The 20,457-nt window shown below is 39.1% G+C and overlaps 1 protein-coding gene across 1 annotated transcript in view; it reads left to right on the forward strand.

The window, feature by feature from the left end:
• Window positions 1-18,660, forward strand: part of ATP8A2 (ATPase phospholipid transporting 8A2) — a gene marked incomplete at both ends in the record, with an annotated part of 185,474 nt that extends 166,814 nt beyond the window's left edge. The window contains 7 exons of the mRNA XM_080364292.1: window positions 1,059-1,133; window positions 4,036-4,158; window positions 5,247-5,325; window positions 8,560-8,621; window positions 8,957-9,013; window positions 13,299-13,406; window positions 18,547-18,660. Of these exons, the coding sequence (XP_080220418.1) occupies window positions 1,059-1,133; window positions 4,036-4,158; window positions 5,247-5,325; window positions 8,560-8,621; window positions 8,957-9,013; window positions 13,299-13,406; window positions 18,547-18,660 (618 nt within the window). The remainder of the gene's footprint in view (window positions 1-1,058; window positions 1,134-4,035; window positions 4,159-5,246; window positions 5,326-8,559; window positions 8,622-8,956; window positions 9,014-13,298; window positions 13,407-18,546) is intronic.
• Window positions 18,661-20,457: the final 1,797 nt, after the last annotated feature.

Raw genomic sequence — 20,457 nt, forward strand, 5'->3', positions numbered from 1 at the left:
CCTGGTGCGGTGTGGATTTTAAAAGGGACTACAGCTACAAATTCACAGAAATCCTTTGTTAGTCTATTAGGTGCAATGATTCACTTGCAAACTGTTTCAGGATGTCCTTAAACTTCTGATAATTCTTCCAGGTCACTTGGGAGAAGATAATTCATTCCCATCTTTCATTCTTTCATAAGCTGCTTTCAGTGCCCACTAAGAAACTTTGTTCCAACCCAGTAAAGCAGGTCTTGCTTCAAAAAGCTGCTTAAACAAGATAAGAAGTAAGCTTAAGGAGACCAGGTCCCAGGAGATGCTGACAAGTGTTTACACAGCGGTTTCTTGGGCTCACGGCGTCACACCCCCTGTGGGAACTGGGCAGCTCCCAGGCTGTCTGCTCAGCCTCTTGCTTTTAAAGTAGCGTCAACACTGAACTCAACCCAGGTTGCTTCAGGGCTTGCTGACTTGGGTTTTGTGAACTTGTAAAAGGATGGAGACTCCACAGCCTCTTTCAGCAACCTCTTCTGATGTTTAATTATTATATCGGTAGTTGTTTACATCATATAGATGATTAAACTGTAATATGATTATGTCACTGATAAGTTGGTATCGCTATAATTCTGCATCTGTGAACATAAGATGCAGAAATCAAGGAGTGCTTCTGTCAAAACATATTTACCTTGAAAATTCCAGTCTTTGCCAGTCATGAAGGAAACAAGATTGGCTTCTGACTTCAAGCATGTTAATTTGCCAGCAATAAAGATTTTGAAATCATTTGAGGCCATTTATTTTTTAGAGTAATGATGCAAGTACAGCAAATTGCTCCATCACCTGGGTATTTTGTTTTAAATAAGCAGTACTTTTTAAATTACTTTTTTTAGATAAGCAGTATTTAAACTCTAGTAAGACGTTAGAAGAGAATAACTGCCTGGCACTGCTGATAATCATTTTTAAAGCATGACAAGCAGCTGTCTCCAGATGATGGTCCATGTTCCACTTCCTTCTCCTCTACTGTAATTGGAAATATGTACTGCAATAGTAATCTAAAGCCTCTTGTAACTTGTCTTTCTTTGTTTCAGCTTTGGTTTGCTTTTGTTAATGGATTTTCGGGGCAGATCTTATTTGAGCGATGGTGCATTGGTCTATATAATGTGGTAAGTGCTACATGTTTTTACTTGATAGTGCTTGGGACTTGTATATTATTTTGATGTGTCCCATTTCTCACAGGTCACTGTCGTGGATGTATTTCAGGGAAGGTGATTTCATTTGTAAAAGCTATTTTGAATCCACTCTGAGGTAGATTAAAAAAAATTACTTTGGATGGTGTTTTTATGATAAAAATAAATTTGGGAAAACACCTTGAAAACACGTTTGGCCTAGTGTAGCCTCCCTAAAACTCTGCAGCTTTTAGATGGAATTTGATTTCCTCTTCAAAAGCATCTTCAGACTTTTGTACTGAATATTTTGCTGACTCTTTATCTTCAAAATAAATCGTCTTAGTATTTGAGTTTTGATTTGTTTTGTTTTTTCTCAGACCTTCTAACAGTTAAATGCTCAGAGAAGTGTCCGGCAGAGGCTTTGGGTTGGCTCAGACTGCATTAGCTACAGAAAAGGAAGCAGCATCTCTGCGTTACCAGTATTTTTCACTTGAACCAAGAACACGATCTGTCAGTCCAGAAGTGATTTCTGATTTTTGCCGTGCTACGCAGAGTTCCACACTGTGCCACATGACTTTATCACTTCAATCATTAATATTGTTTAATCAATAATATTGATTAAAGTCTAGAAGATCTCTCAGACCAAGTTCCATAGCATACCGGTGACCTGTGCTGGTGTTTTTGATAGTGTTACCTTTGTAATGTTACTGATGAGTGGCCTGGTATCTGTATTTATAAGCCATTAAGACACTTTTCCAGTGTTGAAAAATCTTTAGCGTTTCTCTTTGGAGGGAGGAAATTTAATTTTTTGCTTTAAGACTTCTCATTCCAAATATATGATAATACAGAAAAAGCCATCAAATTATCACTGAGTATTATTAATAGAAACACTTAACTTCTGTCATATTAATCTTAAAAATGATGGCACAAACCATCATATTTCATAAGATTTCGTATTCTCCATGGAAGATATTTATTCAGGGATTTTCTCTTCCCTTGATTCTCTTCACCCTGATTTCCTGACTGTTCCTCAGTCGCTGTCATTCATGTTTAGATATTTGCATCTATTATCTTTAAACCTGATTTGGTGAATCTGCCTACCCTACATAAAGTTCATGGATGAAACTCATCTTCTACAATTAGTGAAGTAAAAATTACCCCCTTTTTTTTTCCAATTGCTTCTTGCATCCACAGCATCATCTGGCAGGCAGTTCCATAGATCAACCATGTACTGTGTGAAAACATTTCACTACTTTCTTTTTGTGTAGCCTTCTATTTTAATGTCTTGCAGCAGTGCCTATTTGAACAGCTGCTTGTTACTCTTGTCAATCTTGTCCCATGCTGAAGAGTCCTGTCTTTTTGTTTTGTAAGGTCGGAATTTTCTAAAATTAGAATTGGTCACATGGATTCATAATGAATCAAGTGCTAGTAGGTATTACAGTCTTGCACGGTTTGAAGAGATGAGATTTTAAAGTGGTGTTAGCTGTGTCATTCTCTCCTGTGCAGATTAACCCTTGATTTCATTAGCAGTATAATTAAAATATTAAGTATAGGAAATCATAGTAGCATTGTAATTCCTGGTTTTGCACTAGTTCACACTGGAAGTTTACTTTCATAAACAAAAACACCAGGAGTTTTACTTCAAGTGAGAATGTAAATGCCCCAATAAACATGGGAATCCTGGGTAAATACCTTAAAGCTCTATGAGAACGTGCCCTTTTTGGAATATATTGGACCAGTGTTCTTAGTTTTGGTTCCCCACCCCCAACCTACTGCCGTTTTAACCATCTGGTTTATCGATTTATGAGCAGAAACACATTCCCAGTTGGATTTAGGGATGTAATTCTGGATGCTCACCAGTCTCTAGTCCTCGCTGTTGCTCTTTGTCTCTCCCTGTCTGCCAACTCGCTGCTGGTGGGAACCACGGCCCAACTTCTGCAAACATGCACACACGGCACAAACAGTTCATAACTTCAAGCTGCTTCTTAACTTCTCAAACACTTCTCAAACAGCTAAAAACATGTGTATGTATAGGATTAGAAATTCTTTACCGACATAAACCCTTAATGTAAAAGGAAGTGAATGAATTTTAGTATTCAGACATGCACACTGGTATTACTTTCACGATGTGTCTGCACTGCGGACTGCAAGAAACATGGATACCCAAACTGCCCTTAAATGAGCTGCCTCAGATCCTGGAAGTGCTTTAAGAGCAGCAGTGTGGGACCCAGCGGAGGCTCCTTTACTCTGCTTCTGGCAGAGTGTCCTGCTGCCTCTCCTGGGAAGCTTCCCAAGCTGGGTCATCTCAGTGTCTGCCCGTAGCACAGACACACACACCAGTTAATATTTCCCTATCAGTTCATGCCTGCCTTGGAGAATCCCCAAAGTACCATAATACAGAATAGCCTTTGTTTTTCAGTAGAGTTTTTTTAATGTGATTTCCACATATACTTTGTCTGTAAACTTAGCTTTGGTTAAGCATATTACGTATTTAATTGCGGCTATAACTGCAGCTATATTTGAACCCATTCCCACAAGGCTTTTTCGAAAAAGCACATGTTGTCTTTCCTTTGCAGTCTGATGTGTTTTACACTTCCTATATTAGCTGATACATCAGAAACTAGTGATACTTAACTTCTTGGCTTTAAGTTAATTGGTTAATAGTACACATTTTCATTCATGTTTCTTTTGTTCATAAATCAATATTTGAGAGCTGTGACTTGCTGAAATTCATGCTTGGACTTGTTTGGACATTTGAAAACTGTCAAATAACATGCTAGTTCATAATAAGTCTTCACTTGAAGTCTGGGAATTTTGTGATTGTCCAGATACTGAAATATTATCTGAGATCCACTTAAAACTAATAGCTCCTTTTGATTAGTATTTACTTTTCTTGCAGATTTTCACAGCGCTGCCACCTTTTACTCTGGGAATTTTTGAACGATCGTGTACTCAAGATAGTATGCTTAGATTTCCACAGCTATACAAAATTACTCAGAATGCAGATGGGTTCAACACAAGGGTAAGGGAATATCTGTTTCTTTAAGAATTACCATGAGCATTCTTATTTTCCAGGTCTTTGTCATTAGAAAATAACTTGCTCCCCATTGTTACTGATGCTGTATGGTAGCCACCGCGATCGAGATTGTTCTACCTGCCAGTTCTTTTCAAGGGCTTACATTTTTTATTTAACAACGACAACAATAAACTCATTGTTTTTCGATAAGGATTTTCAGCTATGGCTTCAGCTGAAACTGGTCCTGAAATATTCATAAAGTTTTATTCAAAGTAAGATTTGTATTTGAGTATGTTTGTTGTTGTTGTTGGGGTTTTTTTGTTGTTGTTTGTTTGTTGGTTTTTTAATTCACAACTACTGATAAGTGGTGAGTTTACCACTTTCATAGCAACTGGATAACATCTCCTGGATTGTATTTAATATACAAGTTGTCATCATGCTTTCTACTGGAGAGATTTTTCACAATTAGTATAGCTCTAGTCCCGTAGTTATTTTGGAAAATAAAATTGTAATTGGTTTATTTGGACTTTTGAGTTTTGAAGAACACATTTTACTTCATTTCTCTATTTAAATGCTGTAAAATGCCAGCATTTAGAATTCTGTCTTTATTCCATAACAGGCACATCTAAATGTACTTCTGAATCATGCTGTATGATTGATTTGTTCAGAGAGAAAATTGTAGAGTACATAAAGCAAACAGCATTATCTATAAGTTTAAAATTGCGGGCACAAAGTGTTTGCCTGTTAAAAGAAAATAGAATGTTTCATAGTATTGAATAAATCTTCTAAAATCATTCTTTGAGGTAATTAAAGAACGGTGGCTCCATCTGTTTGCTTTATTTTGACAAAGATCTTAAATTGCAAGCATGCTAGCCTATTATGTTTTAAGTTGTTAGAATAAACCATCCAACTGGACCAGTGTTTTCTTGTGGAAGAGCAGAAATTGTAGGAGGAAATAGATCCTGCAGAAGTTTAGGTATTTCACTTCAGGACAAACATTGTCTGACTCAAAACTACACAAAGAAGTGTTTGTGAGGAGTTAGAGAGGTCAAGAGTTTTGGACTTCACTGATGACTTGGTTTGTTTTCCCTCAGGTTTTCTGGGGTCACTGCATCAATGCCCTGATCCATTCCATCATTCTTTTCTGGTTTCCACTGAAAGTGCTGGAGCACGGTAAGAGCTTCATTATGTCTTGCATCAGTAACTGGTATTCGGACTTACAGACCAGCGTGTTTGCAGAACGGGGGGGTCGGGACAAGTCCCAAGAAAATAACGCTGACAGACAGTTCAATGGGCTGTAGCTGCTGAACTTTGGCTAGTTATCTAATGGCTTTGAGAACTTATTCTAATTTAACATAATTATTGTTCATATAGTGACTTTAATACATTAAAAATTAAACTGCTGTTTTGCCAAGAAGTCTTACTCTAATATTGAATAGTGTTCTATGAAATGTCTTATTTTTCTGGTAGTGGGTTGATATCTCAACTTCTTACTGTATAATGTTCTTACAACAGCTGCCTTACAGCCATTTTCTTTATATCTTGTTGGACCTTTCCCATTCCGTAACACCGTACTGTAAAATGTAGGATAAACTAGAGAGATTTCACTACTTTTGGAGTCTGTGGAACAAATGAATTGGCTGGAATGGAAGGAGGCCAGATCAAGAGTCACAGATTTGAGAAAATGAGATTTTTGTTGTACAGATTAGGCTTATTAAATCTTGTTTTCTGTGAAAGATAATGCAACTACATGATATTTCAGGGAACAGTAACTCCCATATGGTTCCTACCTAGCTTCACAATATAGTTGTGTGGGCTGGAAGAGCCATGGGAAATCTGTTCTTTTACTCTCATAAGAAACAGGACTAGATCACATGAGGAATTTGGGGGCAGCGGAGGACAATAGTATTTATCTAAAAGAATGATTTTTTCAAAACCTAAACTCTTTCTTGGAAAACACTACGTTCAAGAAAACCCTCTAAGCTCCAGGATGGACTAATTGGGGCAGAGGTGAAAGAAAATGGAAAGGGAGGGAATATGGATGCTCACATCAGAGACATGATGGTAAAGATACTGGTGGGAGGCAGGATTGTGTCTCTCTACGTGGCTGAATAAAATGTTGGTATCAGCAGCTTCACGCACTGTCTGAACTGTACAGGAAAGGGACTTTCCTCTCTGCCATACTTCGGGCTGGGAGCTCAGTTCAGTTTTGGGGGAGAGGAGTTTTTATGGTTGGTTTTAGTTTTGATTTGAGGAGGTTTGATGTTCTCTTTCACTATATTGATGAGAAATGTTAATCTCTAATAGCTCTTCTTTAAATCCAACTTCAGTAATTTTAGGCTGACGTCTGTAGTGGTTACACTTAAAGAATAATAACCGGTTTTGTGTTTTCCATAAATGTTTTTCTACCTAATTCCTAAATAGACAACGTACTTTGAATATCAACAATTAAAATTATAAGACTGGAATACTCACCCACTCAAATGGTAACTTTCTGAGTTCCTTTGAATATGTTGCTTAGTTTGCTTTCTGAAAAGGAATGAATGTTGAGTTTAAGTTTCTTTGTATTTCCAAGTGAAAAAGGGATTTTAGTACCAGGGACAAAAATCTGCCATTCACACTGGGATGCTTTTTAACCTCTCAGGTTCCTTAGAATGTGAAGTGCATGTGGTCCATGAATGGGCACTTGTATAGCTTTAGAAATGAATGTTCACTGAGTGTCCTGCTGTTCTCATTAAAAGAAATATCATTCCTTTCAGGACTGTTTAGCCTCCTAAGTGGAAGGTCAGGGAAATCACTGAAAAAAAAAGACATTAACTTACTGCATTAAAGTGTGACTTCAAAAAAAATGATACCTACACCAAAACTTATTCAATTTCTTAATTGTGCGATGTGATGTTGCACTGGAGCAATATACTGGCAGAGTCATTAGTGCTAACTATTCTAAATCTATCAAAACCGACACATATTTAGACATGCCTTTTTCTTAATAAACTGAGACTTTTGGCAATGTTGGGGTTCATTGGGCACAGAAGGCTCAGTTCTCTAGTGCTCTTCACCTCTTTCATTGACACTAGAGCAAAGAGTAAAGTGACTATTAAAACGTGATGTGTATTTGTGAATGATGTGATGAATGCCTGAGTACCAGGGGAGGAGCTGGGCTCATAGAGATCACAGCGGTTAGAAACTAAACCAATTCCTAATCAAACTGTGTCAGGCTATAGCTCCTGTTATCATGTTAGTGACTAGTCTGTTTGCTGCTGTTACCTGGTAGTTAGGGTTTAAAAGAGAAAAGAAAGCAGGGATGTATAGATATGTACCAGTAATTTCTAGAAAATATTCACAACCTGTCAGTTATTTGGAGACAACCACATGCAGCCATTCTAGAAGAAAACTATAACAAGTGTCTTGGTGCAGCTGCACTGACTAAATATGTAGTTGTCTTAGTCTTTTTACCTGTAAGCTGGGCAGAGTCTTCACCACACCGGTCAGGGTGTCAGAGCCTCTTCTCTAGAAACTTACAAATGTACTGATCCTGGACACCTATGTTACAGGAACGTAGTTAACTAAGTAGATTACTCTAGTTAGGAATGTCAGATCTAGTTTTGCAAACCTAGCAAAATGGTACCCTCATAGTACAAGCACTGTGCAAAGCAGTATGTGTTTAGGAACCGGTCCAAGGTTTTATCTTAAGCCTTTTTCATCCCTGCTGTTTATGTATTTCTCTTGCAGTTGCTTTTAAAAGCTGTGAAAATAGCAATACTTATTATGCTTGAGTAATTCTTGAAAGCTCCTGTGAGTACAAGTTCATTTGGCATTAGTGTGGCTGTTGAATGTGCTTTCGTGGTGTTACGCTTTTATTCAACAAGGGCTAAGAAAGACTAAAGAGGCATTTGACACATTGCCAAGGTTGGCACTTTCAAATGATAGATTAACACATACTTACCCTTGTGCACACTTGACTAGAGAAGGGGTGCGCGGAGACTGGATGCTGCTCAGCTACTGAATTAACCTCCAGTAAGATATTTTAGATGTTACATGTGTCTTTTACAGGTGAAACTTTTGCAGCTTTTTAAAATGCAGCTCTGTTTCACCACAGATCAGCTGGTGCTTTACAGGCTTTTTCTTTCCCAGGCACAGCAAGTAGTGGGATTTGTTAGAGGTGCCAATAAGTAGTACAGAGCGATAGTGACAGAAAAAGTGACACTGAAATACCTCAGCTCTTACAGGCAAATTACATGTTAGCATCTTTTGCTAGGATGGGTTCTGGCAGCTGGGACAGTGTATATATGTTCAATCTGAGCATAGGCAAGGTTGGGACCAGTTATTTTCTCTCAGAATTTTCCTTGTTATTTCATCTGTTCTGTTGATAAACTCAAATATTATAATTTTTCTTTTTTCTTTCAGATGCAGTATTCACAAATGGCCAAGGAATTGACTATTTATTTGTTGGAAACATAGTTTACACTGTAAGTTTATGTATCCTAGCAATTTTTGAATGGTAGAATTTCTTTACACGTTTTCTGTGGTGTAAATCAGAAGAAACTATATGAGTAAAATAAAATCAAACTTCTGCTGTGTGCATTATTTTCCCCATTCTTTTTTTTCATTTTATTTCTTTTTTCCGCGGATATGCACCAAAAACATCTTCTGTTCTGTCTTTCCCCCATCCCACACTGCCAAGCTCCTGGGTTGGTACCTAAGTGGCAGTAACTTTAGGTGTAAGGTGGAATTTGGGCTGTGAACACCTTTGAATTTGAGAATGTTAGTACTCAAGTAGTCTTTTTTCTTTATTTCCTTGCAGTATGTTGTAGTCACTGTTTGCCTGAAAGCTGGCTTGGAAACAACTGCGTGGACTAGAGTAAGTACTTTTCAACATCTTTTATTAGCACATCTTCCTCCCTAATGAGTATTAATACAGAAAAGAAGTACTAAAAATCGTCTGAGGCTTCAGTGTTTTAATTGGATCTTTCATGTAAGGATATAACTGCTAAGCTCTGTAAGTACAGGATGTGAGAGGAATGAACTTGTAGATTACACGATACATGCGATGAAAAAGGGCAGCCTGTCAGAAGTGGAAAGCGAACACTAAAAGTATATTGCAAACATCTCTATTTAAAAATCAAGAAAATTTTGCATGAAATCAACGTACTGTAATTGCTTAAGGACAGAGATCAAGAACATCATCTTTGTAATCTGTAACTCCTATAAAAGATAATGCAATAGGGAATGGAAGGTGTCTGCCCACAGATAACTGCTGAGCTTTGAAAATGTCTTTGAAGCTGCACCAGTGACTTCACATTGGGTGAGATTTTTGGTTTGGAAATTTAGTGTAATAAGGACGTTAGTCTGACAGTTATGTTGATTCCTAGATTTGAGTAATTTACTTGCAGTGAGCGAGTGCTCTACTGCTGGTGGGTGTCGGAATCCAGCAGGGCAGTAACCCCTAAAGAAAATGGGGAGTGGCAGGGTTCCATTGGTGAATCTTCAACATTATTCTCCCTTTTTTTCTCCAAGTCCCTCTAAAACACTAATCTTTTGGGTTTGGAGTCACTGTTTCTCCACACCGATGGGATAATTTATGGGAAACTAATTTTCACTACATACTAAAGCAACCTGCCTCAAGACCAAGCTGTTTTGAGAACTCTCATATCCTTACTTTACCAGTTTCCTGGACGGGTTTGGCTTAAATCTCATAACCTCATTGCTTCTGTTATTTGTAAAACATTTTCTTTCAGTCCTCATGGAGTAGTGAGCTGATGTCTGTTCAGAGTTTTGAAGATGAAATGCTATCTGTATGGGTTATTTAGCAATTAGGGAGATGCTAATATTCTCTGCCTCATTCTCTTATCTGAAAATAAAATCTGTTGGTTTTTTTGTTATTGCTTATGCATAAGTTCTGTGTTGTTTACTGACATTTTAAAATGCAGAAATACTTACATTAATCCCTTATTCTCTAGAAGAGGATATATTCAAGTCTGCATTGGAAGCATGTGAACCTGATTAGATCCTGTTATGCTGTGAATTACTTCATGGCTTCTCTGCTTTCTCATTTCCTGAGTAATTAGTGTCTTTTCAGTCACTTGGGGATAATCATGATCCCTTCTTTTCTAAATTTTACTTTAAAAGATACCATAAGGTTTAGTAGATTTCACTGTTCTTGAACACTGGCATTTTACAGGTAAATTGTTGTTACGCACAGAGAAGTCATTGTGTTTAGAAGCAAATTTTTTCTGTATAGACTTGTAATTCCTCTCCCATTGCTTGGACCAGTGACTCTTGTCAGTTGTTGGTTACAATTATTGTTTCAGCTGTGAGTGAATCAACATATAGAGAGTCTTTAGGTTACTTGAAGACTATTAAATATACAACATTGAGTTAAGCCTCTTCTCCATCATCAAGTGGATTGGTTACATGCAATTTGCTCGTGACAGCAAGAGGGATGCTGCTGCTTGGGAGAGCATCATGGGTTCAGCGGAAAGCTTTAAATAAATAATGCAGATTCAAAGGGCTTGAGAGGCTGATACATCCAGTAGATAGTGTGGAAAGAAGGGCTTTGGTAAAAGTGGTAACATGAAACATAACAAAATCTGTACATTGGAGCTGCGTGAAGCAGCTTCCTGTTACGTGTTACCTACCTGGAACATTGCAGCAGGCATTTTTCCAAACACTTAGAGGTTTCTTCACAGTTTTACCACACTATGTGAACTATTTCAGACAAACAGGACACACAGGATAGCCTTACAGTGTGTCTGGTTTTCATGTGAGAGTACAATGATTTCTTTTTTCTGACTGTCATTCCTCTAATGTATCTGATGGACTCGCTTTGCATCTGAATTCTGCAGGAGTAAATGACAGAGGTCAGTGGACAATAAACAGTGCCAAGGTTGGTGGGGTGAGTGTATAAGGAACATTTTCAAGCAGGGCAAAGAGGGCTCTTCTTGAAGGTAGAAGTTCTTTTAAAGGTAGAGAAGCAATTCAGATAGGTACAAACCCAAGACAAAGAGGTGATTAGGACAACCATGAGAATATAATAAAAACAACGTAAAATGACCACAGTCTTTGAGCTGGAAAAGGCGAGATGAGGAGCTGTAAAACTTGAGAACTGTCGTACCAGCAGACTGGAAAGGAAAACAGGAGAGAGACGACAACAACAAAAAGTTGTTTCACTAGCATGAATTCTCTCCTATGAAATAAGAGTATGTTTTAAATTGTTTTCCCTGCTTGCTTTTGTTTTTACTGTTTTTAATCATAAAGTCTGTATGAGCTTGCAGCTTGGAAGCACCAGTCCAGGCTGTCCTGAGCCTTCTGTGCACTTTTTTGTGAGGATGACTGTGGCTCTAGGGAAGGTGTCTTGTCCTTTTGGGAAAGCAGCGGTGATGCTGCTCTGCCATCGCATGTGGTCTCCTTTTCTTGAAGACAAATTCTTGCAGCAGCTGAGTGCTGCAGTTGCTCACTGTGGCAGGACTTGGTTTTAGTCAGAATCTTGACATGAGTTGTCCCTAATTTTCTGAAAAGGAAGTAGACTGAAAGGATAAATTCCATTACCCCTTCCTCCAAGTGTTTTTTTTTTTAAAAAAAAAAAAAAAAGAAAAAAATAAAAAAATCCTTCCAGTCTCCTAGTTTTATTCACATTAAAATGGAACAAATAACTGTTTGGTGGGTTCAATATTTTTTGTGATTTTTTTTTTTATTTTTTTTTTTTTTTTAAAGTTAAACAGTTGCTGGTCACATCTCCTGAGTGAAACAGATTAAATAGCAAAATTTGAAAACACATCTGCCTGCCCATTATGTCTCTCCAGGAGGGGGCCTGTCTTAAGTCCTGCTCAACAGCCCATCAACTTGTAGGACTGAACAAAATGCCAGCTTTCCAAGAGTGCCTAGAGAGTGTTCTTTCTCTCACCTCTGACATTTTGCCGTATGAATGCCCCTACTGTAAGACAGCCTCCAGTTGCTCCCAGGTATCTGCAAGTCTGCACTGGTGCTGTAAACTCTTCCTTGCTTGTTTGTTTTCACTGCCCATGCTGGAAGAAGCTCTCCTTTCTGAGGATGCTCAGCGCTTCCAGAGGAGTGATGATCTCCTCCTTCCAGAAGTTTGTGTGTGTCTCTTAGTGGGCAGAACACAATACTCTGCTAGACACTTCTTTGGTTCTCAGACATACTGTTCAAAAAGTCAACAGATACAATCATCAAAAAGAAGCTATAAAGCTGAGAATTAAACAAACACGGTGTCAACCACAGCAACCAGTGTGTGAATTCATTCCCATGTTCCTAAACCCATGTGTAATTAGTAATTAAGATTTATGCAGGTACTTCTCTGAATTGGAGCCAAAGTCATCAGCCGCGAGAGCTGTTGGCATCCAGAAAAGCTGGAGCCAATAATGAGCTCAGTTGCTTGTTACAACTGAAATTACTGATTCCATCCACTGAAATGTAAAAGTAAAACAGCTTAAATCATCTTGAACAGCAAAATAGTTTGGGTGTGTAGGAAAAATTGCTTTCTTTACTGCAAGTGAAACCAAGTCTGTGTTGGACATGTTTTTGATCACTTTAGTAGTACTTTTATTTACTGTTAGTGAGTCTACAGACAAAGACCCAATAAAGATGTAAGCTGCACTGCAGATCTGTAAATCACTTAGGACAACTTTAAAACAAAACCAGCAAAGCTGATCAGTAGATGCTGACTGTGGTAGTGTATTACACAGCACCGAATCTTCCTCCATGAAACATGTGTAAGTGGCTTGTATTCATCCATTCTGCATAAGGGATTTGTCCCTGTGAACTTTAACCCGAACCTTTGAAAATTTCTGCCTTGATGTATGTGTTGAACCTGGCATGTCCACGACGGGAAGCAGGAGCTAGATGAGAGAAATCAGAGTTCCAAGGAAAATCTAATTAGTTTTTTTGAGGTCCGAGTAAGACGGATTGGCTGAGAAGGCTATCCGTCTGCCCTACTGTGGGGCAAAGATTAAAGAGGAGAGTTGGTTTATGCTGTTTCAAGAACCTGTGCTACTGGCCTGAAACCAAGTGCTGTAGATGGGTGTGAGTGAGAGCGACAGAGAGCTGAACAGAGAAATGCCTGTAGGTGAAGGTGGATGGAGGATGCACCCCATGTTGACTGTCCTTCTTTCCCTGCTCCTTGACAGTTCAGTCACCTGGCCGTCTGGGGAAGCATGCTGCTCTGGCTGGTGTTCTTCGGTGTCTACTCGGCCATCTGGCCCACGTTCCCCATCGCACCAGACATGCTGGGGCAGGTCAGTATGAAGACGTGGCTGCAGGGCCTGCTGTCCCGGGCTGCCGCTGCCTGGATATTCACACAAGGCTTGGAAAGGAATTGTGCTCCAGTAAGAGCTCCTGTACTGTATTTTAACCTTTTTTTAATCCCTGCATTCATTTAGCTTAATCTCCTCATTAGAAGAGCTCCTCTTCTCCACAAAAGTGACATCATTAATGATTATATGCTCTGTGGATACTATATGACAATTCCCAATTCATGTGGGTAGTAGTGAGACTGGCTCCTTCGTTAGTGCTTGCTTTGACTTTGTGTGTTTGACAAAATGCCATATTTTGTTTGGTTTTTGGTTTTTTTTTTTCATCATAGGTTCTCTCTCTTCCACATATTTCTGTTTTGTATTGTTCCTTTTTTCCTGCATTTGTTTAAAATAAGCCGGAATTTACTTGAGAACGAGATGGTTAGAAGAAGAAGGGAAGCTGATACGTTAGTGGTCCCTTTATAATACTAAAGGAATTTTGGATTTGTTCCTTCGGTGTCAGCAGAGTTCCAGGTGGTGGAGTTTTCCCTTCGGTGTCATTATTTCAACCCATGGTGAGAAGATTGAGTCACGAGCCTGTCAAAATCACTCAAGAGCCTTGTGCATATTTAAAATAGGGGCTTACCGTGAACAATGAAGTACTTAATAAACGTATGGTAAAATGTTATTCTGTATAAGTGAAACTGCTGTAAAAAATGGACAGAAAAAGGTATTCTATAACAAGTTTAGAGTTTTCTTTAAGGCAAGGATGCTGTTTATCATACAGAAAGAAAGAAAGCAAACTAATAGTTTTAAGAAAGAATTTAAGTGTATTTAGCTCATGTCACCCTTATGTACTAGAGAATAATTTCTAAAAAGCCAAGTGTTGGCAAGCCAATTAGAGATTTTTGAGGTTAGTCTCATGTTTGTACTCAACAAGAGCAGGCAAGCATGATTTTGTTACTGTTGTGGCCTAACACATGTTTTTTTTATTTTGTGCTAAAACACTGGGGATAATGCAGGCTGTGGTAGATTTTCATGGGCAGGTTTTTACAACAGAGAGTGACAGCTAACAGACTGGAATCAGCCATGAGTGACTGACAGACAAAGCCTCAATCGTCTGATAGTATTTCTTGGTGATCTTTGTGTGTTTTCCAGCACATACAGGATCGGTAGCTCTAATTCATGTTTTCATATATCAAGCAGAAATTTGACTTGAGTAATGTGCAGACCCATGAACTTCTTGTCCTCCACAGCAGACTTGTAGTGCTGGTGTTGGTGTGTCAGCCTTCTAAAACACAAACAGTAAGGTGAGCTGTTCCTTCACTCAAGAAGGGCCAGACCATCAGCTTTAGCTTGGTGTTGCATTTTGTTCAAAAGTAGCTTGAATTTTTTTTAATCGCGTCTGCAACAAAATTCGTATTGTGTTGATCATCAATGTTTGCTCCAACAGAAACCACAAGTCTCAGAACAAAAGCTTCACGTTAATAAGGTTTTGGTTTTGCTGGAATATGTTTTTTAGAAAGTGTTTCAGTTTAAACTTTGGTTTTATGCTCTGGTTTTCTGACATTATAACTTAAGAAGTGGTACTAATATCTTGCTGAGATGAAAATAATCTAATGTACTTTTTTTTTTTTTAATGGAGAACACATTTACTTTGACTGATTGAGTGTCAAGTCCAGTACCTGTGGAGCTGTGTCCCTGGGTCAGTAAGCATCAGTCAAGACATTAAAGATTGTTCATCATTCTAGAAAAACATTTTTTGAATACAAATAGTCAGAAATAATCTGTTTTATTGCTTTCAATGTGTGTATGGGGATCAATATCGTTCTATCACAGTTTTTCTTGTATTTTTGAGAGAAGCAGCAGCAGTGGAAGAGAGTGGATTTTTTTGTTTGTTTCCTTTATGCTTCAGTAAAATCAAGGAAAAGGTAAAGGGAATGTGCTTACCACTTGCATTAACTTATACAAAGTCTCTTGAGTAATCAGTTGATGTCAGAAAACCAGCTCATGGTGAAACGAGCTGGGATCGTACGAGGCTCTAGTCAGTAAAACATATTGGCTCCCTGTTTCCCAGGCTTAAGCTACGCCTTTACTCCTGCTGTCTTCTTTTCTGCATTTACAAGTAATTAATATATCTTAAAAGCTTTATTTTGGTTTTAAATCTTGCTAGTGTACTTATCTCCATATAAATTGAACTCCACAATATTTTAGATCCTCATACTATGCAAATCCAATAGCACTCGAAGGGAGCTGATTTTAAATGTAATACTCATCCAGTATCTGTGCCAGCCAGGACTTTGTGCCATCAGTAAAAGCATAGGATGCACAAAACATTTTACTCCGTCCATTCATCAGATGTCAGTATGGAGCTTAGCAGATTCTTAAGTGTGTGAAAAGATGCTTCGTTTCTGCTGAGATTTATTAAAGCATTTTCAGTAAGTATTTCTTTCTCTTCCTTATTATATCCAGAGCATTCTCACAAGGAAAATAATACTTTTTTTTTTTTTTTTTTCCTCCTTGAGGACAAAGGGAAGCAACTTAGTTATTTTCTGTGTCAAAGAGACAACGTATTTCTTCTCTTTTCACTACAGTATTCGTAATAGAATACATCTATCACAATAACACAAAGCTGCGATAAAAATCGCGATAGTCCTTAATAGAAATTTTCCAATAGTGTGACATCTGGTACTTTGCAAGTAAACTCTCTGGCTGTTTTGGGGGAACCTTTCCAGACACGCAAATAATATTTTCCTTTAATAGTATCAGAAGCAATAATGTAATACCAAGGAAACCCTCTGGTAGTTATCTTGGCTTTCTTGGATAATTGTATGTTTTAAGAGAAATCATTTTTGTATTTGCAGACAACAGTGACACTGAGAAAAGTCAGTGTCTATTATTTTGTCTCGCCTTTGGAGCCAGAGTACTTGAATGAGTTTTGAATTGACTTGAATGACTGGTTTTGAATGAGCACTTCCAGATGACAGCATTTTGTACAATGTGTAAATCCTTTCCCACCTTCCAGTAGTTATGACTTACTGCGACAGACTGGAAACAAGTAGATGCCTATGTTTTTAAAAAGTGCTACCCACTTTGCTACTCATTAATTAAGAGGTGGCTCACAGACATGCTGCTCTAAGGATGTGAGTGCCTTTTTAATTATCCTTTTACTGAATCATTAGGGCTCGTGGCTCATTTCCCAGTGGTGTATTGCTCTGAGCAACCTGAACTACTTGAAGATATTCCTGCTCATTGCAGGAGGGTTGGACTAGGTGACTTTTGAAGGTCCCGTCCAACCTGTAATGTTCTATGATCCTCTGGTTTTGTTGAGCAGCACGTTAGCCATACTGGTGCCCTCATTCAGTCTTGAGTATTCTGTTTGCCTGTGGGATGGGGATTTGGTCCCCCCAAAAGGAACAGTGAGCAATAATATCTCTGCTAATTTCTTGCCTGTGTCATTCGGGTGTTGTGAGTGAAATGCTGCTCAAATTCATTTTGCATATGGATGTCTTCATAGGAATTGTAACATACTTTACATTTATGGGAAGAATATTACACTGTCTGAGATGGAAGTCTGTGTGCAAGTATTCCCACCCATGTACATACCTCTATACGTGTACCTGAAAGCATGTGTGTGTACACAAGAGGATGTTATATAGGTGTATGAAAGTGCTCATGCTTTGAGTCTTAAATGAGGCATTATCTAGGATAAAGAACAACAGGTATCTTCCTTCCTCACCCTAAGCTAAAATAGTGTTTCAAAGGAGGCGGGGGTGGCAGAGAAAGGGTGTTCATGTCCCTCCTCTGTAGCATCTGTTATTGGTTGTAGATGAAGAAAGGACTACCATTGAGCTTTGATTATTTTTTTTGCAAGCTATTTCCCTTAATGTAAGCATTGCATTTTGTCTCATTATTGCCTCATTAGTTGTTGTTATCATTTAGGAAATGGCTTTAGGAAGTTGAGTATCAGTCTCATTCAGCCTGGAGGAGACAGGGTGAAAGAGTGGGAGTTTTAGTCTGGTGATGAGGGTCATGCGTTGGTGTTAGCCCTAAGTGCAGGTTAGTAATTTCTAGGTTTTTACACTTTGTGCTGTGTGTGGTCATATCTCAGGACTAGGGTTTACGAATCTTCTTGAGTTTGAACACTATTATTTTAATCTCAGGACTGCATTAGGAAGACCTTTCTCACCTGAGACCTCCAGCCTCCTCATGGCTGGAGCTATTGAAGTTGAAGCTGCTGCACATCCAGGTTACTTCTGTACAGCTGTGGCTGAGGAGGAGATTCATCAAAATCATAATCCACATGATGGTTGCACAACCAGCTCTGTTTCTGCATAGTGGGAACACCTCCATGTGAGAGCTGCTCTCGTGCTTTCGGGGCTCTTGTGTTTCGGGGCTTGCTTTGTGTTTCCTGGGGCTGCCCACATCCTCGACAGAAGATATTTATTTTTTCCAGCTAAGCTGTCAAATTCTTGCTAGGTTATTTGTCTGCTTATGTAAGGACTTCGGGGAGTCTGTGCATCAGCTTTACCTGGATTAAGGATGCTTTTTAAAACATCCCAGTAATGGAGTAGTTCCATGTATTGTGACAGTAGCAGGACTTACTCATATTAATAGTTTATCAAGAAAACATCTGTGTCTCCTTTAGCAAAACTTCCCTTTCTTCTCTGCGTATGACATTAGCAAGACGGGTTCACCATACCTGTTGCACTGGGTCGTTGGCTTTTGAGGGTGGGAGATGATCTAGAGGGTCTGTCTGATGGGCTCTTGTTGTATGGCCAGTTCAGTAGCTGACTTCTGATCTGAAGCTCTCTTAATTCTTGCTAATTCAGTTCTTGCCAATGTGTGTGAGAAACCTGCGTGGTTTGGAAGACTTGGAAATAACAGAAGGCAAAACCCAAAAATCTTGGAGGCAAGAAAATAGTTATTGTACCGTAATAAGCAGGTTTCACATTACTACTCTTTCAAATCCACACTGAAATACTGACAGCTTAATGTACATTTTTGTGTTTTCCAGAGTATTTTTGCCGTTCTCTCTACATTTTTCCAGAGGTCTCAGTTATTGTACTTTCTGGCGTCTCGTATTTCCACAGTTTGGTGTTAGTTAAAAAATTGGCCGTTCTGATTGTGGTTTGTTTGTTAGCAATCAGTTGCACATTACATTGTGGTCAATGTTTTGGTTGGTGGCAACGCTTCATCCAGCTCTCAGGCAGAAATCAGACTTTGCCTGCAGAATGAGACCCTTACTGCCCGCTGATCATGTTTGTTTTTATTATTATGCACCACCGTCTCCATGGCACTTGATGTGGTTTTGGAACGTTTTCTGCCGTTTTGGACTAGGCTCTGAGCAGACAAATTAGACTAATGAAGCATGCATATATTTTTAAGTATCTGTTGAAGGAGTGGATTTGTTGTTTTTATGATCCACACATGGCTTTCAGAAATTAATCTGTCACATCTAGATCCCTGGTGTTGTGGCATTCTATATCATACACCAAAAATATTTTTAAAATGAGATAAATGAAAAGAAATATTTTAATAACTTCTTAGTGTGAACGTAGTATATTAGACATGCTTGTTTTCTGGAGGCTAACCCCCCAAAACTTGCCAGTTTATCTGTTTGGCAACTTCACAGAAAATCTGTCCTAAATTTTTATTAAAGATGTCCTAAGCTTATTTCCCTTTGGAAGTACTTCACAACGGCTTTAAAGCAGGACTGTGTGTGCAGCTGTGCCCAGTGCCATGAAGGTATTTCCTGTATAGAGCCACGTGGAAATAGGGTTAAGCCATAGGCATAAAACCTTGATTCTGATTTGGGAGTTGGGGATGCAGAGTGAGGCAGTCAGCTGCCCTTCAGAATTCTCTCAAGCCTTCATGTGCCCCCTTTCATTTTGGTCTTTATTCCTGTCCTGCAGAAGACCTGTGGCCAGTGTGCTAATGGGGGGAACAATAGGCAAGTGAGTGGAGATCTGTGGTTGCCAGCAGGTTGTACAGATGGTGCACTGGTTTTCCTGCAGTGGTGTAACTTGGACACTGGCCACACTGTCTAGCCAGTGTCTGCTTGGAGATAAGGTAGCCTGGACAGGTTGAAATGCTGCTCAGTAGCTTAATAGAAATACAGTGCATGCACAGGACATTCAGACTTCTGTAACTGGCAGATTATTGATATTTATTGGTTTTGGAGGGGGTATAACAGTATCCAGAAACAAGCTCCTTCACTCAGGGTAGAATTACTGTTCCATGGCAATGGACTGTTCTTCAAAAATTGCATCTCTTTTTAATTTAGAGTGCAGGGTTGCTCAACGTCCTTCAAAATTTCCACGTATCACTTTTTCATCTATTCAAAAGAGCAAAACCTTGTTGTATGCTTGTGGAAAGATGTTTGGAAGATATCCTAGTCAGTATTCTCTTAATTAAAAACAGATGGCTTTTAAATTTAGAAAAGCAGCTACTGTGTTGTACCAGAGTCAGTGTGTACTGATACTCATGTCTAGAAAAAAAGTCTGTGTTAAGCCACATTGACAAGTAAGAACAAACTAAGAACGTATGAAAGGATTTCTGATGCAAGCTGTGTTCTGCATTGGAAATTTCAAGACTAAGGTCAAGCAGCTCTGCAGTGTGGGTTTGTCATGTATGACATGGGTTTGTGTGCATCTTGGTTAAAGAAAATACTTCTTTCTCTTAGCTGGTGTAACTGGGAAGTGGCCCAACAGTTCTTCAGCCACTTGCGAAGCGCTCAGCCCTTGTGGCGTCTTCTGCAGGTCAGGTTTGTAGGCTGTGTGCTCCACGGGGATGATGGGGAGAGTGGGCAGGAGGGCAACGCAAGAGGCTTCATAGCTGAGAGATTGGGGTCTGCCTCTGCCCGTGCTCCCGGGTCAGCACTCCTGAGTCGGGTTGTTCTGTGCAGGAAACAGCCGTGTTTCCAGGCAGTGTGCAGGCATCGAGCGATCCTTCTTCCCACGTGGAGTTCATCACCTAAACGGTCTGGTGTGGTGAGGATGAGCGGGAGAGAGAGGACGTGAAAGCAGATAGATCGACATGCTGCTATGCTATA

The sequence above is a fragment of the Nesoenas mayeri genome (genome assembly GCF_963082525.1).
Source record: "Nesoenas mayeri genome assembly, chromosome: 1".
In the NCBI taxonomy this organism is placed as follows: domain Eukaryota; kingdom Metazoa; phylum Chordata; class Aves; order Columbiformes; family Columbidae; genus Nesoenas; species Nesoenas mayeri.